The sequence below is a fragment of the Delphinapterus leucas genome, chromosome 13 (genome assembly GCF_059928025.1).
Source record: "Delphinapterus leucas isolate spDelLeu-1000000601 "Yukka" chromosome 13, BTC_Dleu_Yukka2, whole genome shotgun sequence".
NCBI classification, from domain to species: Eukaryota; Metazoa; Chordata; class Mammalia; order Artiodactyla; family Monodontidae; genus Delphinapterus; species Delphinapterus leucas.
In genome coordinates, this window is record NC_143141.1 from 43,511,766 (window position 1) to 43,536,703 (window position 24,938).

A 24,938-nucleotide genomic window follows, 5' to 3' on the forward strand; every position below is an offset into this window, starting at 1 on the left:
CGCCGAGAACACTCACCTGAGGCCATGGCTCAGCTCACCGCGCCGCCCCGCTCCGAGCGTCCGGACCCGAGGCCGCTGCAGTCAATCAGCCCGTTAGTCAGTCAGGCGGCCAAGGGACCTCTGCCGGCGGGATCCCCAGTCCCCCTGACCACCCCCGGGGCCTCCTCTTCCTCCTTCCCGCCCTCCTCTGGGTTTGCGGCTCACACCTTCCCACCAGCTTAATTCTCTCGCTCCGGTCACCCGGCGTTGCCCGTCCCGGCTGCAGGAGCCAGGAGGCGGAGCGCTGCTACAGCTGAGGGCAGGTCGGCCCGAGAGGCGAACAGCCCAGCGGGGGGGGACTTCCCGCGGCTGACGTAAACTCCTCACCGCCGCTTCCCCCGGGCTGGGGCGGGGGCGGAGCGTCTTGCGACCGGCCCGCGCCCCACCCCGCCCGTGCCCGTGCCCCGCCCGTGCCCCGCCCCCGCCCGCTCTCCCGGAGCCCGGGTGGGCTTGGGACCTCGTCGCGGAAGCGCGAGCGCGGGACCTTCGGGAGCGCAGGGAACGCTGGGAGCCGGGAGGTGACGGCCCCGAGCGTGCGAAAGCCGCCGGCTCCTGAGAAATCCCCCTCCTCCAGGGTGTTCTTGGACGCGTGGCTTAAAGTTCAGGAGCGGGTGGGAGGGTGCGGTGACGTCTAGAGGGCCGGCCGCCCGCGAGCACTTGGGGGCGGGCCGGGCGGCGAAGTGGGGCCCGTCCTCCCAGCCTGGGGTAAGGACAGCTGGGGTTTTCGTTGGGTGGTTCCCCCTCTTCCTGATTTCGCACATGCAAATCCCCGCCCCCGCGCAGGCGGGCGTCCCGGAGCGCAGTCGAGGGGAAGTGCGGAAGCTGCAGCGGCCTCTGCGCGCCTGTAATTAAGGTATTTGCATACGGGGACCCCAGCAGTCTGATCTTATCCCTTTGCATCATCTCAATTGTTCTGTTAACGTACTTTACAAACTAAAACTTTTTAAACTCGTGAGGTCCGCAGTGTGAGTTCGTTGCCTCATCACTCAGTGTGCTGGAGATTAATGACGTGGACACTGCCTTGGGGTTTGACAGAGTTAGCACGTGGAAAGGAGGACGAAAGTTTAGTATGCTAAAGGAATCTAAGTTAACTTTGTTTCCTTCATGTGTAAATAACCTTCTATGTGTCAGTTTAGTTATCTTATAATGTATTATCCTCATTTTATAGATGAGGCAGTCAGGGTTCAGAGAAGTTAAGTAACTTGTTCATACCTCAGAATGCTACTAAAAAAAAAAAAAGAACAGCTTAAACTCAGGGTTTTCTGACTCCAAAAGCTCCATGCTCTTTCCACTATCCTTTACTGCCTAAAGTAAGTATGGAGGGGCAATGGGAAGTATCAGCCATACAGGTGCCAAAACTGGAAGACCCAGTTGGGGAAATAATTAAAAATAAACTCTTCTGCCACACCCAAAACATCCTCTCCACAAAATATAGAAAAGTAGAAAAGAATGAAATAGTTTTATTATAGAATAAGCATTAAACCGTACTGCGATGCACTAAAGAGATTGCAAAGAGAAGAAATCTCACTCGTTTATATAATCAGACAGATGCAATCAATTACATACCTGTTGTCCTTCTACCAAGAAAAAAAAATAGGAAGTTATATCTTGGAGCCAAAAGCCAAGGTTTAAACTCCCACAGAGACAGAGAGATGGGGCACCGTCCTCCTTGATATTCACGTTTCAAAGAGAGCTCAAAGGCCCCCAAGAAAGATCTTAAGGGGGTACAAAACTGGCAAGAAACTTGTTTAGCTTTTTAAAAGGTGTACATACGTCTCAGAGAAATCATTTGTAGCTTCTATTTTTCTAAAAGAATTGCTAAATGAAAAGAGAGGGGGTAATGTTCTTTGTTATTTTTGGCACCAGGCAGATTTTTAAATTTAATTATTTTAGACTTGTATTCACCCTTACAACCCCAAATGTGAGAACTATATGAATGAACTAAGCATAAATGTTTAAGAATTCAACAGGAGGATGAGAGACGAATAGGAATGGAAAATAGTTTGCGTGTATTTGTTTATATTTCACCTCCAGAAATTGATTGGTTTTAGGTGCTTCTTTTTTTTTAAGATGTTGGGGGTAGGAGTTTATTAATTAATTTATTTTTGCTGTGTTGGGCCTTCATTTCTGTGCGAGGGCTATCTCCGGTTGTGGCAAGCGGGGGCCACTCTAAATCGCGGTGCGAGGGCCTCTCACTAGCGCGGCCTCTCTTGTTGAGTAGCACAGGCTCCAGACGCGCAGGCTCAGTAGTTGTGGCTCACGGGCCTAGTTGCTCCGCGGCATGTGGGATCCTCCCAGACCAGGGCTCAAACCCGTGTCCCCTGCATTAGCAGGCAGATTCTCAACCACTGCAACACCAGGGAAGCCCATAGGTGCTTCTTAATAGGACGCAATAATGTTTGCTTACTGAAGAGTTCTGGGCCAAACAGAATCTGTCCCAGTTTCAGGACCCCAAACTAGTCCTAAAACCACTCCGACTATGAAATCACAAGCTGGATCTTATGAGATTTAGTAACACTACAGAATTTTGAATTTATTTTATTTTTATTTTTCAAAGACTCACTTATTTAAACCTCCTCACTAATAGGATGGCATGTTTGTATTTATTTCCAGGGCTATTTGTCACATGAAGAAGCTATAGATTTATATTATCTCACCTTTTTAAAGGCTTTTTTGAAAATCCTTTCACTATTTTAGAAACTTGCTGAACCCTTTTTTCAAAGATCCAGTCCACATCTGAAAAGTGAAAATATTTCACTTGTGCAGGATAAACTTAATTAGAAAAAATGGAAGATTACCAGACAAGGTGATGGATGGACTAAAAACAACAACAAATGTGAGTAGTGGTTTTAATTTTTTTTCAGACTTATGTGGGGGGAAAATAGTTTATTACTGTAAAGATGATTGGCAGCTAATTGGTGGGGATTATAATGTAACACATGGTATTATTCCTCAAGGGCTTACAGTTTTTGCTACTATTTATTCAGTCCAACAAATATATATTCTGTGCCAGTTGCTCTTTAGAGTGTGGCACGAACACTAATAACAAGATAATCAACTACTCCTCAATTAAAAAAAAAAAAGACAAAATCTCTGCCTTCATGCAGCTCTGTTTCGCATGAAAGACATCAAGCGTGTTAGCAAATAAGATCATCTAAAATACTATTATTAAACCATTTTGTTTATTGCTGTCAAGAAAATGAGGTAATGGGATAGAAAGTGACTGAGGGAGAGGGATACTCTGAGGAGGTGACATTTGAGTGGAGTCCTGAGGAATAAGAAAGAGACATCCACAGAAAGATTCAGGGAAAGAGCATTCCAGTGTGAGGAACACCAAGTACGAAGTCCTTGAGACAGGAAAGAGCTTATGTGAGGGACTGAAACACCACTGGGACCAAACCAAACTGAATGAGGTTGAAGAGATAAGCAGGGGCCAGATCAATGTAGGGCTTTGTAGGCCATGGTAATGAGGATGGATTTTATTCCAGGTGCACACAGGAACCTACTGGAGAGTTTTAAGCATGTGATTGATTTATGATTACATTTCCAGATGTTTACTCTGGCTGATGTGTTAAACTGCTAGGGGCACTGTATGCTAACCAGGGGCAGGAGTGAAGGCAGAGTGGCAGAGAGGCTGTTGCAGTTGTCTAAGGGAGAAGTAAAAGTTGTTTGGATTTATGTTTTAGCAGAGGAGATGGGGGAAAGGGGTCATATTCAGTAAGATTCAGGTGTCAGAGCCTGAAGGACTTGCTGATGGATTGGATGCAGATGGAAGGGGAAAAAAAGGAATCAGGGATAGCTCACATTTTTGGTCCGAGCAACAAGGTAAAAAGGAAGGCTGGTGAGAGAAAGGTTTGAGAGGGAAAACCAGGAGTTGTGTTTTAGACTTGTTAAGTTACAGGTGCCTATTAGATATCTGAGTAGGTAGTTGAATATATAGAACTAAGCTAAGGGGAGAGGTCAAAGGTAGAAATAAAGATGTGTGAGTCAGCAGCATTTCATTTAAAAAAAGGAGCACAGAGGAAAAAAATTAAAAAGAACCCAAGAAGGCTGGTAGAAAAGAAGGAGCTGCCAGTGAAAGAAGAGGAAAACCAAGAGACTGTTTCAAAAAGAATGGAAGTGGTCAGCTGTGTTAAATGATGCTGAGAGACTGCAAAAGATGAGAATAAAGAAATGACCTTGGATTCGGCAAGATGAAGGTCATCAGTAACCTTGATGAGAGCCATGTCAGTGGAATGGTGGGAATGAAAGCTGAATTGGAGGAGGTTGAGAAGAGAATGATGGAAAGGATGAGTATACACAACTCTTTGAAGACTGTTCAAGGAAACAAATGGGGCAATAGCTGGAGGGGGATGTGGGGTTGTCTTAGGCTAAGGGCTGTGCTACAACCTGCATCTCACCAGGTTAACACAAAGGTTATTTATCACTTGCGTCACAGTCTAATGTGAGTTGAGTGGCTTTCTTCCAGAAGTTATCCAGGAACCTAGATGCCTTCTATCTTGTAGCACCAACATGTGGATTTTAAAGTCATCTTGGAAAAGGAAAGAGGGTAGAGAATCACGAATGGGAGATTTTTATGTGCCAGACCTGAAAGTGGAATACATTCCTCTGGTAACAGTCTGTTTTCCATATGGTCTCCACAAGGGGGCTGAGAAATATAATTTGAGAAATGGAATTTAAATATGTGCCGTGGAAGTAGAGAAGAAATTGGATATGAGTAATCACTAGCAGTCTCTGGTACTGCAGTTTTGTTTTGTTTATAGAGGGTCAGATTAAGGCATGTTTGTAAAAGATAAGACTGACTCACTAGTGAAGGAGAAATTGGTGATGATTGAGAGGAAGGGAGTAATGAGTAAGGGAGAAAGAATGAAATCTAAAGCACAGGTTATAGGATTGGCCATAGATTGGAATGGGGACACTTCCTCTGTGGTAATAAGAAGGAAAGTAGAACCTAGTAGACCTGATGGTATAGAGATGAAGTAGTCAGTCAAATTGCATTTTTTTTTTTAGTGAAGTATGAGGTATGAGGTTATGTTCAGCTGAGAGTGGAGGGCAACAAGCAAGAGGAGAAGCTGAAAATGCAGTCTGTGAGAGTGGAACATTAGATGTGTTTGGCTGTACTGAATAATCATTTGAAATTTGTGGTCATAAATATAATGTCAGACCAGTACACAGTATTTCTTGTATGGTTTTTAACCCAGGGGATATCAGTGGGTTTATTTTTGAAGAAGAAGACAAAGAACTAGGAAAATTTAAGTCTAAATGGGAATATGAGGGAGGGATGTTAAGTACTTCTCAGCTCACACACACTCCCTGGGTGATGTCACCCATTCCCATTATTTTACCTATGGTCCCAGGACCATATATCCAGCCTGGATCTTTGCATGGGTTTCAGACCTGTATATCCAGTTGTCTATTAGGAGACTCATAGACATCCCAGACTCAATCAACACAGCATCTCCTCTTCCAGGTTTACTCTTATTCCCATATTCCTTGCACCACCATCTACCCAGACACAAGTTAGAAAGTTGGGAGCCATCTTTGACTCTCTCTCTAATCATCCTCTAAACCCACAATGTCTAATCATCAAGTCCTGCTGGTTTTACCAGTCCAGTGTGAATCCATTGCTTCTCCATCTTAAGTGCCATTGTCCTTGTTCAAATCTTCATCATATCTCACCTGAACTACTGGAATGGACTTCTAACTATTATGCCTGTCTATACTTTTGTCCCATTTGAAAGCCACTCAATCATATTCAAACCCATTGCCGCTTGAATCCTCTGGACGAATTCACATCAGACCTACCACTCTTGTGCTTTAAGGCCACACATTAGCCTTAGATCCAAACTTGGACATGGCTGACAAGTTCCCCCATAATCTGGCCTCTGTCCATTTCTTTAGCCTCATCCTCTGCACTCCACACCTTGCACTTCACACCTCACTGAACTGCTTCATAGCTTCTCATATTCCATGAGCCATGCCGTTTCTTGACTTTCTGCCCTGTTCATGCTTTCCTTTCTGCCTAGAATGCTCCTTCCCACAGACATGCCATATTTGTGGTTTGAAAGACTCAATATTGTTTAAATGTCAGTTCTCTCCAAATTATAGATTTAATGGATTCCAATCAAAAACCCAGCATATGTGGTGTTATGAGTTCTGATTTCTGCAATTAAAATCCTTCTGTGGAAGGTGTGATCATTTAAAAATACAAATGTATCTTGTCATTCTGTAGCCTTTCCTATTACCCAACATTTAGTGAACACAGTAAACAGCCAAGCATTCTATTTATTAGAGGCTAGTGATAAGGGCAGGTGATACAAAGATGAATCACATAATCTCTCAAGGAGTTTCTAGCCTAAAAGAATTGTATTATTAGACAGTTTGAAGCATGTAATCCCAGGCAATCAGATTGAGGCACGGTGCTATCGCTTCAGGAGTTAATAGGCTCCATATCTGGCTTCTCTTTTTGGTCTAACAAAGTCTTTTTCTGGTATATGTGGTGATCCTTAGTCTCTTAAAATCATTAAGTTGCTTGACAAGATTCTTGGATCTGGAGAGACTGAGTATAGGGCCATATAAGATAAATGCATTCATTTGATATATTTAGGGGTGTAAGGTCAGGTAGGAATTTTTATTTAGAAAAAAATGTAAGGCAGATTCCTAATTTGTCATAAAATGGATCCCTTCTTCGCCTAGAGTTTTGGAAAGCTGTGATTTTAGGCAGCATGGACCAATAGGATTTTCTTGCTCCTTTGAGCACAAGTTTTGTAGCTTTTGTTATTTTGTCAGAACATTCTTTGGCCTGTGTGTAGTAGAGAAGTTCCCAAATTTTGGTGAGAACAAATCTTCCTGATAAAATTGAGATCTGTACCTTTAAGAAGAAATTTGATTATTTATGCTTGGTTCTGTGTCTCTCCCCTTTTCTGTCACTCTTCATTCCATCCATTAATAAAGCTAAATATATAGAAACAAACGTTGACAGCCACACAGATACTTAGGTTAAGTGCTTTTAAACCAATGGTACAGTATGAAAGAAACTTCTTGGCAATTTTCTGTTGTACAGAATTAATTAGAACTGACCTGTGGGGGATTTATATCCAACCACCTTTCAGAATCCCTTTTCCTCCTCTTGCCCACACTCCTAGCACAAAGTGCGGAACACAGTAGATTCTTAATAGATGTTTGTTGAATGTTGCATTCTGCGTCTTCCTGAAATAACAGAACTGTCAATAGTTATTTAACAGTAAAATGTTTTAAAAACTTATTTGGAAATTAAGATGTAAGAGATTAATGCACAAAAAGCAAATCTCATCTCTTAATTGCTTAAAATTGATTATTTTAAATCTTCTTTAATTGAAACTCTTCTGAAGGCTGGAATTTTTAAATTATACCCTTTGTTCAGACCAGCCTCTGAACAAATTAAGGCAATTAAGATAGCATTAAATTTTTGGTGAAAAGTTGGCATTTTCTATATATTAAGATTATATATTAGCTACTGAATTTTCTGTGGGTAAGACTTAACTAAAGCTTCCAACATTAATAATGCAAAACTGTTATGAATTTGCAATAAAATTTTCTTGGACATTTTTTTCATTGAGGTGAAAAAGTCCATGTAGCCATGCCTCAAAGCCAGTTTACTCACCTAGTACTTCCTTAATAATCCATTGGTAATTAGCTGTGAAGCAGTTTAACATTTAAGTTTAATTTTTTTTTTACTGGTTTTCTGATTTATAAATACTGATTTCTTGGAAAATTTGAAAATTTCCAAAAAGTAAAAAATTCAGTATCTTGTTTTCCCACTATACAGAGATAACTACAGTTAAATGTTTGGTGCATTTTCTTCCAGTCTTTTTTTTCAATGTATAAATATTAAAATTATTTCATAGTTGAGATCATGCTGCATATATGGTACTGTATCTTGCTTTTTCCATTTTAACGTCGTGAGCATTTTCCCCATGGCATTAAAACTGTCTTTGAAAAATTGGAAAAAGAAACAGCATATTTTTTGTTGGAATTGACAAAGTAATTTTTAAATATATCTAGGAATACCAAAGTCCTAGAATAGCCAAGCCAATATTGAAAAATAAAGATGGAAAATGTACCTTACCAGATAGACAAATTTATTATAAAACTACAGAAATTAAGATAGAGTGATATTGGCATAATTTTAGACAAATAGAACAATGGGCTGGATTAGAAAATCCAGAAATAGACCCATACATATACAGTCACTTGTTACAACAGTCTCCACTGCAGTTCTGTGGGGGAAAAGGAGGTCTTTTCATTAACTGGTGCTGGGACAAATTTGTCATCTATATGGAAAATAATGAAACCTGACCCCAAACTTATACCATACCTAAAATATTATTTTAAATGGATCATAGACCTCCATGTGAAAAGTAAAATAATTAACCTTCTAGAAGAAAACATAGGAGAATACCTTCATAACCTTGGAATAAGCAAAGACTTGTTGAACATTACACAAAAAGTGCTAACTAGCAAAGAAAAGATAGATAAAGTGGACTTAATTAAAATTAACTAAAAAATGCCACTAAGGGGCCCTGATGGCATAGTGGTTGAGAGTCCGCCTGCCGATGCAGGGGACACAGGTTCGTGCCCCGGTCCGGGAAGATCCCACATGCCGCGGAGTGGCTGGACCCGTGAGCCATGGCCGCTGAGCCTGCGCTCCACAACAGGAGAGGCCACAACAGTGAGAGGCCTGCGTACTGCAAAAAAAAAAAAAAAGCCACTAAGATAATGAAAAGGCAAGCCACATACTGGGAGAGATACTTGCAATACATACATCTGATAAAGAACTCTATGGCATCCATGAAGATACTCTGCTCAGATCTCCCTTCTCAAGAGGGTCTACCTCAGCTTTCAAGCCAAGGCCGTGTGTTTCATTGGAAGCACCTAGCCAGTTATAAGCACAGTGGTGGTACAAAGGCTTGCTGTCTCTGGCCAGCACAGGACTTCTCTGTGGGCAATCTTTGTGTTAGAGCTCCCCATGGGGCTGGCTGAGACTTTATCATAGATGCACCCCAATCTAATTCTATTCCTGTCCACTTCTTCCTTCCTTCCCCCTTTCTTTTCACAAGTGTCAGACCTGCATCTGAACTTTCCCTATCTACTCCTTTCTCTCCCCTTTGTCTTTCGTAGGTGTTACCCCAATAAATCTCTTGCATTGCTCATTACATATTGGCATCTGCTTCCCAGAGTACCCAACTGGTACACTCATATCCACTTTACAAATCAATAAAAAAAAAGATAGGTAGCTCAATTTTTTTAAGTGGGCAAAAGACTCAAATAGGCACTTTACAAAGGAGGATAGCCAAATGACTAATAAGCATATAAAAAGATGCTCAGAATCACTAGTCAGCAGGAAAATATGTATTAAAAAAACAATAAAATAATGCTACACCTCATCAGAATGACTAAAAATAAAAGGATAATTCCAAGTGTTGGTGGGGATATGGAATGCTCTTAAAATTTTTTGTGGGAATATAAACTGGTAAAACAACCTTGGAAAATTGGCAATGTCTACTAAACCTAAACTATAAATACCCAATGATCCAGCAGCACTATTACTGGGTATATTCCAAACAGAAATAAGTGCTTGTATCTACCAAAAGACAGATAAGAATATTTAAGGGAACCTTTATTTGTATTATCCAGCAATAGGAAAGCAACTCAAATGTTCATCAGCAGCAGAATGGATAAATAAACTGCACTGTATTCGTAACATAGATTTCTCCCCAGTTATGAAAAAGAATGTACTATTGCCACATAACAATGTGGGTGGATCTTATAAGTTGAAAAGTCATATACAATGGAGTATATACTATATGAATCCATCAATATCAAGTTCAAAAACAGATAAAACTAATTATTGTGATGGACAGCAAAATATTAGGTATCTTTAAGGATGGAAATTGACAAGAAGTGGCCCTGAGGGAGCCTTCTGAGTTGCTAGAAATTTTCCATATCTTGATCTGGATGGTGAGTGAGAAAGGCTCTCTCCTTGACCAAACTCTTGGCAGGCTCCTCTGAGCCCGCTTCTCAACTAAGCCTCAACCTTGGCCTATAACAACTGAAGACTCTCAGCACAAATGATTTTGCCAATCCTCTCTTGCTAAGAGACTTGAATAACACCAGCAAATTTTCTAATAGCTCAAGGCCACATCCCTAAGATGACAAGTTCAGCCCCCATAGGTTCCTGCTTGAGAAAACTCAAGGTTGCCAAAAGAATTTACTGTTTATTCCAGCCAACACCTAAAGTCAGGGCCTCTATCTCCCAGTCTCTGTGGGAGAGTGGGAGCCTCACTTCCATAAGTGCCAGTTAACAAACCTGCGTGGCCTAAATATACTGACCAGCTCCCCTTCCCACTTTTTTATAAATTTCCACTTCCCTCATGCTGCTCATTTCCTTCCCTATTCCCTCATTCTCCCTTGAAAATGCCCAGTTACCTCTGCACAAATGAAAGTTGAAGTCAGTTTACACTGGGCTGTCTTCCCTACTGAACTGAATAGAATCTGTCTTTATCACTGTAACTAGTGTCTGGCTTTGTTTACCTTTGCCATGGGTTACGTATATTTACAAGTTAATTGAGCTATACTGGTGTATAAAGACTTGTTTATTTTATGTACGTTATATCTCAATTTTTAAAAATACTTGAAAAGATTTTTGAATACCTTTCCCCACCAGGGCCACACAACCAGCACAGCCCTACCTTGAGACCCTCCTCACCACCTTCCTCCTCTCCATGTCCTAACACACACTTCTTTTTTTTTTTGTACTCTTTTTTCATTTTATTTTTTTTCACAATGTAATACATTAAAAAAAATTTTATACAATTTTGAAAGGTTACTTTCCATTTACATTTATTACAAAATACTGGCTATATTCCCCATGTTGTACAATATATCCTTGAGCCTATCTTACACCTAATAGTTTGTACCTCCCACTCCCCAACCCCTATATTGCCCCCCCCCACTTCTTCACTTGGTTCATTCCTCCTCATCTTTTAAGACTCAGTTTACAGGAAGCCTTTACAGATTCCCCTGGCCAGATAGGCTATTTCTTCTCTGGACAACATAATAGCCAGCATATTATCTATCAGCCGGTTTACCACACTGAATTACAGTTATCTGGTCATGTGCCTGGTTCCCTTACTAAACTATAAAATCCTTGAAAGCAGGAAAACTTATTCCAGGTGGCTGGCACATAGCCAATGTTCAATATTTGTTGAATGAATTATCCTGTCTAGAGATCAGCACCTTTGCTTCTCAAGCCTGGTTGGGTTATTGAACATCCTACCAGGTCTGGTCTTTAGTGTGTTATATATCATACACCTTGCATTTGGATAGCTCTTCTGAGCCTACAATTGATCTAATTCTAAAACTTTGTTATAACTACATCTATTCAGTTTGATGCCAAGTGTCTTTTTTATTCTTTCAACAGCAAGATTTAAAATGTTTAAGGCATGTTCTTTAGTATCAAGAGCAGTGGTTCTCTGCCTTACCAGATCAGTGTCCACTGTTTAATAACAGATATTTGTAACATCCCCTTTACTCCCGTGAAGTGAAAATCATATGTATAATCTACCTTCCATGTATGTTTTCAAACAAAAATAATGCCATAATAGCAATATCGAGGTGAAATTAAAAAGTCATTTATAAAAAATAATATTGACTTTGATATGTAAATGCTTGGGCATGACTACATTGAAAGACATAATGGGGCTTCCCTGGTGGCACAATGGTTAAGAATCCGCCTGCCAGTATAGGGGACACGGGTTTGAGCCTTGGTCGGGAATATCCCACAGGCCGCGGAGCAACTAAGCCCATGAGCCACAACTACTGAGCCTGTGCTCTAGAGCCCATGAGCCACAACTACTGAGCTCGCATGCCATAACTACTGGAGCCCATGTGCCTAGAGCCCATGCTCTGCAACAAGAGAAGCCACCGCAATGAGAAGCCCGTACACCACAAGGAAGAGTAGCCCCTGCTCGCCACACTAGAGGAAGCCCGTGCGCAGCAATGAAGACCCAGTGCAGTGAAAAATTAATTAATTTAAAAAAAAGACATAATGAAGTTTTCAAATGTTTGCACCTATACGTAGAATCACAGGCTCCAAATGCAGCCTGACAGTGATATGTTGTATTGGTAAGCTGTCACAGTTAACAATTTCTCAACTTTTAAAAAGTTTTCTAATAAAACAATCTACTCTTGATTTACTCAGTACAGTCATCCATGGGTCTACATCTACAGGTTCAACCAAACACAGATTGAAAATGTTTGGGGAAAAAATTTCCAGAAAGTTCCAAAAAGCAAAACGAATTTGCTGTGTACTAGCAACTATTTACATAGCATTTACATTGCATTAGGTATTATAAGTAATTTAGAGATGATTTAAAGTAAATAGGGAGGATGTGTTGTAGTTTATATGCAAATACAATGCCATTTTATGTAAGAGACTTGAGCATCCAAGGATTTTTGGCATCTGTGGGGGTCCTAGAACCAATCCCTTTTGGATACTGAGGGATGACTGTAGTTGTATTACTGGGAAATTCAGTTTCTGTTAAAACCATGCAAAAAATATTTTGTGTTTATATGTAAAATGGAGTGGTGATCTAGGCTTGTATTATTATAATAGACTTTTCATCTACATGAACGTGAATTTCTGGTGAAACGTAGGTAAATCATGAGGATGGTGAACAATCCTTAGCCATGCTGCACTGTCCTTTGCAGGGCATCTAGCGTTCCTGACCACTCCTACAGTAAATGCCAGTGGTGTGGACTGTTTGGTCATAGAGTTCCAAAATATCCCCAGTGGTTTGGAACAGTGGTTCTTGAATTTTGGTTGTCAGAAGAATCACATGGGGAGCTTGTTGGGAATACAGATTCTTTGTCCCCGCTCCCAGAAATTCTGATTCAGTTGGTAGGAGAAGGGCCCTGGAATCTGTATTTGGTATTGACTACCCCAAGAGTGAGAGAGTCTTGAATAATATTTAATGGAGGCTGTGAAAAAAGTCTGTTGAATTATCCCTATTCCATACATAACTAAGGGCCCTGGCTTTGCAAACAACACAGACCTTGGATTGTAGACAGTGGTACACTTCTCTCTCAATACTTTAACGTGCCTAAGCAGTTATTTTTATGCTTCTCTGATAACCAGAATGATCCTGTTCATCAGATTCGTTGTGTCTCTTAGAGAATTTTAGATGAACATGACCACATTGCTTCTCTTTGATACCACTTCTATCCATAGTTTATGCAGATATTTTATATCAATTTAGGCCACGAGGATGCTTTACAAGAAATTAAGCCTTATCAAGATTACACACTAGTCCCAGTTCGAATACTACCAGTCAGGACATACAGTTGTAATGGCCGGACTCAGCTGTTAGGAGTAGATTTTACCAGAACTCTTCACTGCTACTCTCCTGTTTACTTACTTCCTATGTGAGCATTGTTTGAGACCTCCAAAATCCGCTTCCGTGGATTAAGAGGTTGTAAAAGACAAAATTAAAGTGAAAAACACGTCATAAAAAAATGAGGACTTTTGAACAGTTTTGAACAGTCCTGGAACTATTTTCACTTTCTTCAGCATACTGAAGCATTCTTTGAAAATGGCAAGAGGAGGTAATGCTTAAGTAGGGTGGATGTCATTTGGCTAAGTGGAGAGAAGGGAAGGAGAGAAAGAAAGAAAAACTGCATGTTGGAGAGACCAGGACAATTGAAGCAGAGGGTGTGCAGCAGACAGTGCTAGCTGACTTTTCTTCTTCTTCTGTATTAATTGTAGCTTGATATATGGTTGACCAACTACACTCGATCTCCCAGCTTCCCTTGGGTAGAAATATATGCCCACCCATTCATAGGCAGAGCCTTTCAGATGTATAGCCTGCTTCTTTTTCTTTTGCCTTCCCTCAAGCTAATGAGAAGATGTCCTGTCATCCAGATTCAGTTCTAATATTGAGGATGTTGTCCTAGAGGTTAGGATCGAGAAACAAGATGGAAGGAACCTGTGTGATTGCATGGAGCATCCCGGAACTCAGACATTAAATTGAGAAATGAATTTCTTTCTTTTCTCATCCATTGCATTTGGATCTCTTTGTTATAGCAGCTAGCATTACAATAACTAATATGAGTACGTGTTAGGAAACAGAGGGAAATAAGGTTAAAACCTGGTAATGGAGGGGTTAGAGGAGTAGTTTAGTTTTGTCTCATAGGCATTAGAGAAATATTCCAAGTTCTTAAACTAGAGAGTGCTGTGATGGGAGCATTGTTTCAGGAAAATCACACTGGTAGCATATAAAGCCTCCATTAGGGCTTCCCTGGTGGCGTAGTGGTTAAGAATCCGCCTGTCAACGCAGGGGACACGGGTTCAAGCGCTGGACCAGGAAGATCCCACATGCCGCGGAGCAACTAAGCCTGTGTGCCACAACTACTGAACCTGCTCTGTACAGCCCGCGAGCCACGACTGCTGAAGCCCACGCGCCTAGAGCCCGTGCTACGCAACAAGAGAAGCCACTGCAATGAGAAGCCCACGCACCGCAAGGAAGAGTAGCCCCCACTCACCGCAACTAGAGAAAGCCCACTTGCAGCAACGAAGACCCAACGCAGCCAAAAATTAAATAAGTAAATTTATTTTTAAAAAAAAAGGCTCCATTAAGCGGTTATTGCAGTGAAACAAATATGAGTCTGAAACAGACCAGGATGGTGAATGTGGGAATAAAGTAAAAAAAGAAGAGGAAGGAAAATAAGAGGTATTACAAAGAAAAGTAATAAGCCTTGGTGACCAACTGGATATAGGGAATTGAGAAGAACCAGAAGTCAAAGAAAAGTCCCAGATTTCTAATCTGGAAAACTGTGGATACAGCAGGAATTGCTGTCAGGAAAATGGAAATATGTAGATTAACTTCAAAAATGCATAAATCGTTTGGAGTGTGGCAGCAAACCCAGATCCTGCCATCATCAGTGTTGCCTGTTCTCCCTAACACCAGTCCCTAAAGTAAGAACCTATAGCTCTGAGGAAACCCTCCCCACTCACCTATTTTCATTTAAGGAACTGAAACGTGAGATTTGTGAACACCCAGAGAAATGAAATCTTAGTATGTGAAAACTCTAAAAAGCAGCCATAAAACATCCATTTATAAAATACCTCTCTCTTTTTAATCTTTACATTGTGAAGGCCCTATAGTTCTATATATGCTAGTTTTATGTGTATAGCACTGCTTGGAAGTATGACATAGTATACTAACTTGGTTTCTGTAATGGTAGTAATAATAGCTGATGTTTCACAAGCATGTGATCCAATAATTACTTGCACAGATTTAGAATTAGCATTTTTCAGAACTGGTAATAAAGTCATCATTACCTTAAAGTCATATGATGTTTCTGATATGTCTCAACAGAGGACAGTTAAATTTTAAGGTTAGAAGGAACCCATTTTACACATGAAAAAACTGAGGGACAGAAAATTTTAGTACTATGCCCACGTCATACAGCTAGTTAGTTGCTGAGTTGGAACTTGAAACTAGACCTCCAAACTAATAGTTTGGATCTTTGTCCTGTATGTCACATTGCATTTCCAAATCTGATCTAAGATACAAAGCAATATAAAAGAAATTTTTAGCAGCCATAATCTTACTAATAAAAATGCTAACATATGGAGTTCTTAGCATTCACAGGCTCTGTATCTTTTAAGACTCTCATTATGTAATATTGTACATCAACTATACCTCAATTAAAAAAAAAAAGAAGACCCTCATGCTGTTTTCCCAAAAGTCCTCAGCTGAACTCCATGGGAAAAGTAAAAATCATATTCATCGTTTATTCCCTACAGTGGTCAGTACAGTGCCCTGAGTATTGAGATGCTCAGTAAATATCTAATAAAATATAAATTGTTATACATTGCATCAGTCCAGTATTGATATGAGTAACAATTTATTACCACTGGGCATGAGATACTATTAAAAAAGAAAGAGAAAGAGACACACACACAAGGCTTCAACTCTCCCTCCCCGAAGAGGTAAGTAACCATGCCCGCAGAGAGGCATAATAGTGATTATATTAAGACAAATACCAAAATCACGGATTAATATCATAGAAGCAAGTTGAGCCAACCAGTTAAATTATTCAATAATATGCAAAGTTCTTAAATTTTTTCTAAAATTTTTATTTTAAAATTCCATCCAAATTATACATATAGGGGACTTCCCTGGCAGTCCAGTGGTTAAGACTCTGCGCTTCCACCGTAGGGGGCGTGGGTTTGATCCCTGGTCGAGGAACTAAGATCCTGCATGCCGCGCAGTGCAGCCAAAACAAACAAACAAACAAACAAATATATATATATATAACATTAAAGAAAGTTATAGAAAAGAAGAAAAATGGCCTATAATTCTATCTTACTAATACAGATATCACCTATGTGCATGTGTGATTGTGTGTATGTGTATGTGTTTCCTTCCAGGACTTTTTCATATGCAGGCTTTGATTTCTTCTGCTATTACTTGATTATGGTAAAAAATTAAAGCAGAGAAAATGAGAATCAGTTAAAATGACTTTACCTCCAACCCTGGGAAAAAATTATCCAAGAGTAATGGTTTGGAGTATATCCTCAGATAACTTTTATTACATAATTTATATAGCTACAGCAATGAATACTATGCATACATAAAATTTGGTAGCCTTTTTTTTTCCCACTTGATATTTATACCATCCACTTTGTCTTGTGTTGCTACATAGTTTTTATACTAAGTTCTTTCAGGAAGGAAGCTGGCTGGAAAATGGATGTCCTAGCAAACTGAGAATAGTTCCAAGGTTTGTAGGTCTTACTGAGGTTAAAAAACAGATTTTGTGTGACCATGGAGTGGGAAAGTTGGAAAAATAGGAAATTATGAGCAGAAAGTTGGGCTTTTTAAATTATTGCATAAGAAAGACTTGTATTTTGTTATCTAACAACTGAAATTGAAGAAAGCATAATTTTCATCTAATAATAATTGTTAATATTTCATCTAATATTTGCAGCAAGCTATCAAAATCTCTAATGAGGTTCAAACTGTATTAAACCTAATTTTGGATATTCCAGAAGGAACTTTTTCATTTTCATAGTAAACATGTACACATTTATTTTTATTTAGTACTTATTCAACATTATAGATCAATATTAAGAATCATAAAGTTTTCTTTCATATTACTGGGTATATTTTGAGTATTTTTTTGCCTTAGACTTTTTAAAATTTATTTATTTTTATTGATGAATTGTTGATTTACAATGTTGTGTTAATTTTTGATTACAGCAAAATGACTCAGTTATACACTATATACATTCTTTTCTATATTCTTTTCCATTATGGTTTATCCCAGGATATTGAATATAGTTCCCTGTGCTATACAGTAGGACCTTGTTATCCATCCATTCTATATATAATAGTTTTCATATACTAACTCCTAACTCCCGGTCCATCCCTCCCCCACCCCCCGTCCACCTTGGTAACCACAAGTATGTTCTCTATGTCTGTGAGTCTGTTTCTGTTTCACAGATAGGCTCATTTGTGCCATATTTATATTCCACATATAAGTGATATCATATGGTATTTGTCTTTCTCCTTCTGACTTACTTCACTTGGTATGGTAATTTCTAGGTCCATCCATGTTGCCTTGGACTTTTGATATGATCTTGGTATATCACTGAAATAGGAGGGACAGAGTACAATAGATCATGAAATATTCTTTCCTGCTTTGCTGAGCTCAGAAGACCTTCCCTTCTGTCCAACACTGTATCACAGTCACCTGGGACTCACAAAAGACTGCTTGTGCCTAAAGTCTCACAGAATCTACTATGAATACAGTATCTTTATCTTTCGGCTCTAACCCCTTCTGTGACTCCATACCATCATTAGGCTGATGATAGCAACGAATGCCATCCCATCTCCTCTGTTGCTTCCCCACCTGTCTCTTGAACACCCTTGCACCAGAACTGTTTCATACATCTGCAGCCACAGAATACATTTCACCAACTCGTGTGGAGGAAGTGGACGGTGAAAGTCACTCCATTTTTAGCATTTGTGCTCCACTGAGAATACCCTGATAATCCATGAGAGGAAGCTCAGCCTCTTAACAATGTGAAAGATGGATTAAGGGAAGTGGAAGACTAGAGGCAGGTGACCAGTAAGGAAAATAATTGTAACAATGGAGGGGAGAGAATATACGTGCTTGAATTAAGACAGTGGCTTTGGGGAATAGATAATTGGGAGACATAGGTAAAGAGAACTGCCAGGTTTCTGTTTTGAGCAACTGTATTAATTGTGGTCCCATTCAATGATCTAGGAACTCCACGGGAGGGGAATTTCTCCCTTTGTATTACATTAAATCCAAATATTAGAAAGCTCCCCATCTGTCATTCTTTCTTCTCTTCCTCCTTTTTAGCAGAATCTTGATTTTGTTTGGGTAATTCGCTGTGCTACAAATGCCAAGTGCATCTTTAAGCCAATCATGGTAATCCCATTCTTGAGCCACAGAGTGGTTTAGGAATGGGCAAATGATACATTTCTGAGCAATGTAACAAGATGGGAAATTTGCTAGGGAGATTCTGGAATAATTTTTTTTCATTCATAATAAAAAGAGACATCTAGGAATTTACTGGACTTTGCTGTATCTGCGAGTGACAAGTGAACTATAGAAGCCATTTTAAGACTGTGAGTTAAAAATAAAGCCGACATACTGAAGATGTTACAGCAGAAAGATTTAGAGGGAATCTGAGTTTTTGATGACATGGTTAGCTGCTTAGACAATTCCCTTATGGTTTAAGCCAGTTGAGTTGAGGTTCCCGTTGTTTGCAGCCCAAAACAATTTAAGAGCTATAGAACTGTCTCTAAAAGAAAGAATTCTAGCTAGCCTTGTAATCCCTTGGAAATAAGATCTTTGGAGCTGGATTGTCGATGGTCCAACCAATGGCTCAAAGCGGTTCACCCCTGAGAAGGTGAGCTGACTCTTTGAGGTCTGATCTCCTGGAAAATGGTCTCCACTAAAATATGTATTTCCTTAAAGTGGGTATTTAATTCTATCTGTATTAAGACATAGTATTTTAATTTTCACTTCTGGTATTATACTTGCAGTTACTGTATGCATACTATTGCTCAAGACCACTGGCAGATTCAGAAATAGAATACAGTGCCTAGGCCAAAATGGAAGTTTACAGTTTTGACAAAGCCCTTGACAAAGAGTACAGGAAATAAAAGTCAACCAAACAGGAAGTAGGCAGAGTAGAACAGAACAGCCAGAAATATTTGGGTCTGGCTCAAGAATTAGTCTATCTGCAGAACACAAAAGTACCAAGCAAAGTATATGGAGCTGAAATCTTTAAATTGGAAACATTTTAAGGGGATTGTGAAAGAAGGAAAAAAAACACAAGGAAGTAAAAGGAAGAGAGAAATAATGTCTCTCACTGGAGTAATTATTGCATAAGCCAAAAAATGTCTTCTGCATAGACAATGACAGCTTTAAGAACTTTCTGCAAATCCTTTGACCTCCCATAAAGAGGTGAATTCTGTGGCCCCTCTCTGAATCTGGGCTAAACCTTAGTGACTGGTTTGACCAGTAAACTGTGGCAAAAACTGATATTATGTGACTTCCCAGGGTAGGTCATAAAAGGTGGTACAGAGTCTACCTGGTTTGCTGGGCCCTGCATTAGAAACATGAACTACTGTGTAAGAAGCAGTACCACCCTGAGACCACCGTGCTATGAGGAAGCACAAGCTAACCCATGCTTGTGCTTGCAGACAGACCATATGGAGAGACCTTCTGAAATGGAGAGAGATGCTCAGCCAGCCCAAGCTCTCCCAGTGCTCACTCTTCCAGCTCGTGGCACTGAATGACTTCAACTGCAGAACCTAAGGCAGAACCACCCAGTGGAGCTCTTCCTGAATTCTTGACCCACAGAAACCACGAGAGATAATAAAATGATTGTTGTCATTTTAAGCCAGTGAGCTTTGGGGTGGTTTGTTATGCAGCAATAGATAGCCGGAACAATAGATGAGATGATTTAAATGCTATGGCTCTTTAATAAGTAAGGAAAAAACTCTAGGACCATTAGAAGTCATTATAGCTAATTACTATAACGAGCTAGGTGAACTGGTGGTTTCCAGTCAGAGGATCTGTTACCGATAATTAAAGCAAATAATTAATTGGTGAGGCCAAGTAATATTTTTAAAAAACCTTGACTCAAAGAACTTCACTTTATGTAAACATGAAATGTTTAAAGATTATGTTGTATTTCTCAAAGGCAATTTGTGTAAGTAATTTTCTTTTTTTACCACTTTTTCTTCCTATTTCAGAGATTCATATTATCAACAAACTATGACAGATATTTGGGGTGATTCCTGACTTGTCACAATTCAGCAGCTCAAAAAGCTACAAGCTGGGAGGTTTAGGAAGTCTATGGACTGAGTTCCAGTTTCCTGACCTCAGGACATTCAATCATGTAACGTTTCTGTAGGGTAAAGTCCAGGACATTTTTAGTCTACATGGGACATGCAGCCAGTGGGACCATATGTGTGAGCTAAATATCAGGATGGGAAAGATGGATGTCAGAGAAGTAAAAGCTTTTTATGGCTCACACCTCTGGTCTTAATTCTTCTTGTTCTTGGTTTAAAGGATTGAAAGAAAATGAATAAAAATTAAGATCAACCAAAGAAAATGTAGAAAAGTAACATGGAAAATGTGTATGAAATGTCCAACTCCATAGACACAGAAAGTAGATTAATGCTTGTCTAGGGCTGGAGGGTGTGGGGCTAGTGGGACATGGGGGCTAATTGCTAATGGGTACAATGAGTACGAAATTTCTTTATGGGGTGCTGAAAATGCTCCAAAATTGATTATGGTGATGATTGCAAAACTGTGAATATACTAAAAACCATCGAACTGTATACTTTAATAAAGTGGGTGAATTGTATGTTGTGTGAATTATATCTCAATAAAGCTGTTATAAAAAAAAGTAACAAGGGAAAAAAGTTTATGTCAAATGAAAACAGATAAAAATCATAATTAAATGTTTTTGGGACTTCCCTGGTGGTCCAGTGCTTAAGAATCTGCCTTCCAATGCCGGGGATGGGGGTTTGATCCCTGGTTGGGGAACTAAGATCCCACATGCCGCAGGGCAGCTAAGCCCACGCACTCTGGAGCCCACTTGCCTCAACTAGAGATAAGCCCATGCACCGCCACTAAGACCCAACGCAGCCAGCCAAATATATATATATATATATATATATATATATATATTATATTTGTGTGTGTGTGTGTGTGTGTGTGTGTGCGGTACGCGGGCCTCTCACCGCTGTGGCCTCTCCCGTTGCGGAGCACAGGCTCCGGACGCGCAGGATCAGCGGCCACGGCTCACGGGCCCAGCCACTCCGTGGCATGTGGGATCTTCCCGGACCGGGGCACGAACCTGTGTCCCCTGCACCGGCAGGTGGACTCTCAACCACTGCGCCACCAGGGAAGCCCCTAAATAAATATTTTTTAAAAATGTTTTCACTGATGCTTAGAAATTTCCTTGGCTAAATGAGAAGATGTTGCTGAGATTCCTCTAGGGCAGAGTTTAGCAAACATTTTCTGTAAAAGGCCAGATAGAAAATATTTTAGGCTTTGCAGGCCAGGAGGCAAAACCATAAATACTATGTAGGAATTCATATAATAAGAGAGAAAACAAATTTCTGCACATTTCAAAATGATATTAAAAATATAATAATAATTGAGTATATATATTTTTTGTAATACAGGTCTGCTAATGAGAAAAACGGAATTCTTTTTTAGGAGACAACATTTCACTTAATTGAGGTTCAAAGTTAATGTTTCCTATCCTCAAGTTGATTGCAAATTGTACCTCTGAAAAAAAAAGTTCTTAGCTCATGGGCCAAATAAAAAGTCAGTGAGCCAGTTTGCCAACCCCTGCTCTAGAGGACTAAGTTCCTAAAGGCTGGCGTATTAGTTTCCTAGGGCTTCTGTAACAAGGTACCACAAACTGGGTAGCTTAAAACAGCGGAACTTATTATCTCACAGTTCTAGAGGCCAGAAATCTGAAATCAACTGTTGTAGAGCCTTGCTCCCTCCAAAGCCTCTGAGGGAAGATACTTCATTGCCTCCTCTAGCTTCTGGTAGCCCTACGTGTTCCTTGGCTTGGGGCAGCATAACTCCAAACCCTGACTTTATCTTCATATGGCTCTCTTCCCTCTGTATCTGTGTTTGTGTTTCTTCTCTTCTTATAAGGACACCAGTCATACCCTAATTCAGTATGATCTCATCTTAACTAAATATATTTGCATCGACCCTATTTCTGAGTAAGATCACACTCATTTGTACTATGGGTTAGGACTTGAATATATCTTTTGGAGGTACACAATTCAACCCACAACAGCAATGGATTTGGGCAGAGAGCCCTGGAGGATCTTTGGGTCAAAGATGTCCTGCTTATCATGTATTTCTTAGAACAGTGATGCTACTGATGAACATCAGATTTGGCTCAGGTCTCATCCTAGGGAGCACTTGCAAACATCGAGCAAATAGAGAGCACCACCCTTCACGGTTCCCGCAGCTCCAAACCCTGGGACACTTATTTTTTTTATTGTTTTAAGGCCCTTAGATATTAGTTAGTCACTTTCATTTAAAAATATGTCACTTACTATTAGAAAAAAGGACTAGAATTCATTCTGTATTAGAATGAATGTTTCTTAGCTATTATTTTGGACTTCCTGGAAGCTTCATGATACATCTGAGACTTTAGAATATGGACAAATTTTTGTCTCTTTAGTTTGTCTCCCCCTTAAAACTTTAAGAAAAACTATTACTAAGGTCTGGGCAAGAGTTACCGGTGGCTTGTACCAAGGTTGTAGCAGTGTTGATGGAGAGCGTTGGATGGATTAATGATTTGTTCATAGACAGGATCTGCAGTATTTGAAAATTCGTGTGTATAAGGTTGAGAAGAAGGTGTCAAGAATGACTTTCAGAATGAAATTAGAACACTCCCTAACACCATACACAAAAATAAACTCAAAATGGATTAAAGACCTAAATGTAAGGCCAGACACTATCAAACTCTTAGAGGAAAACACAGGCAGAACACTCTATGACATAAATCACAGCAAGATCCTTTCTGACCCACTTCCTAGAGAAATGGAAATAAAAACAAAAATAAATGGGACCTAATGAAACTTAAAAGCTTTTGCACAGCAAAGGAAACCATAAACAAGACGAAAAGACAACCCTCAGAATGGGAGAAAATATTTGTAAATGAAGCAACTGACAAAGGATTAACCTCCAAAATTTAGAAGCAGCTCATGCAGCTCAATGTCAAAAAAACAAACAACCCAATCCAAAAATGGGAAGAAGACCTAAATAGACATTTCTCCAAAGAGGATATACAGATTGCCAACAAACACATGAAAGGAGGCTCAACATCACTAATCATTAGAGAAATGCACATCAGAACTACCATGAGGTATCACCTCACACTGGTCAGAATGGCCATCATCAAAAAATCTACAAACAATAAATGCTGGAGAGGGTGTGGAGAAAAGGGAACCCTCTTCCACTGTTGATGGGAATGTAAATTGGTACAGCCACTATGGAGAACAGTATGGAGGTTCCTTAAAAAACTAAAAATAGAACTACCATATGATCCAGCAATCCCACTACTGGGCATATACCCTGAGAAGACCATAATTCAAAAAGAGCCATGTACCACAATGTTCATGGCAGCTCCATTTACAACAGCCAGGACATGGAAGCAACCTAAGTTCCATCTACAGATGAGTGGATAAAGAAGATGTGGCACATATATACAATGGAATATTAGCCATAAAGAGAAATGAAATTGAGTTATTTGTAGTGAGGTGGATGGACCTAGAGTCTGTCATACAGAGTGAAGTAAGTCAGAAAGAGAAAAATACTGTATGCTAACACATATATATGGAATCTAAAAAAAAAATTGTTCTGATGAACCTAAGGGCAGGACAGGAACAAAGACGCAGATGTAGAGAATGGACTTGAGGACACGGGAAGGGGGAAGGGTAAGCTGGGATGAAGTGAGAGAGTGGCATGGACATGTATACACTACCAAATGTAAAATAGCTAGCTAGTGGGAAGCAGCTGCACAGCACAGGGAGATCAGCTTGGTGCTTTGTGACCACCTAGAGGGGTGGGATAGGGAGGGTGGAGGGAGACGTAAGAGGGAGGGGATATGGGGATACATGTATACATATAGCTGATTCACTTTGTTATACAGCAGCAACTAACACAACAATGTAAAGCAATTATACTGCAATTAAGATGTTAAAAAATAAAATAAACCTGGAAGAGGGCCCTCAGAAAACAAATAAAAAAGAATGACTTTCAGCATGAGCACTTGGGTGGAGAGTGGTTAGATGGAATGAAGTAGGGAACTTGGAACATGTTGGGGTAGAAAGAGGAAGAGCAAAATGACAGGACAGCTGTCTATATGGGTCTGAAACTGGAGATATACATTTGAGAGTGGTTGTTGGGATTTAAGGGGACCAATGAATAATGCCCCCTAAGTTGTGAGTTCAGAAGCAAGTTGAGAAATAGACGTTAGGGAACAAAACCTTAACTTTTGTTAATTGGTTAAGCTAGATTATAGTTTTGATCTGTAGACAAAACTGGACTTTTTAATATCTTCCCCGAGGAGTTAACCTGTTGCCCCCGCACTGCTTATCTCCCTATTCCTGCTGCATGGGGCATGGATCGAGAGAGAGAGAGAGAGAGAGAGAGAGAGAGAGAGAGAGAGAGAGAGAGAGAGAGAGAGAGGAGAGAGAGAAGCACCCAAGCTGTGAGTCACAGGGGGAAGGACTGAGTGTTTCAGCAGGAAATAAATGGTATACTTA

At 40.0% G+C, this 24,938-nt stretch overlaps 1 protein-coding gene and 1 pseudogene across 1 annotated transcript in view; one reads left to right on the forward strand and one right to left on the reverse strand.

Annotated features, from left to right (window-relative positions):
- REL (REL proto-oncogene, NF-kB subunit) overlaps positions 1 to 408 on the reverse strand; it is a 46,117-nt gene extending 45,709 nt beyond the window's left edge. Inside the window, exon 1 of the mRNA XM_022597235.2 lies at positions 17 to 408. Within this exon, the coding sequence (XP_022452943.1) occupies positions 17 to 26 (10 nt within the window). The 5' untranslated portion in view covers positions 27 to 408. The remainder of the gene's footprint in view (positions 1 to 16) is intronic.
- LOC149747744 (uncharacterized) lies at positions 25 to 19,813 on the forward strand (annotated as a pseudogene).
- Positions 19,814 to 24,938: the final 5,125 nt, after the last annotated feature.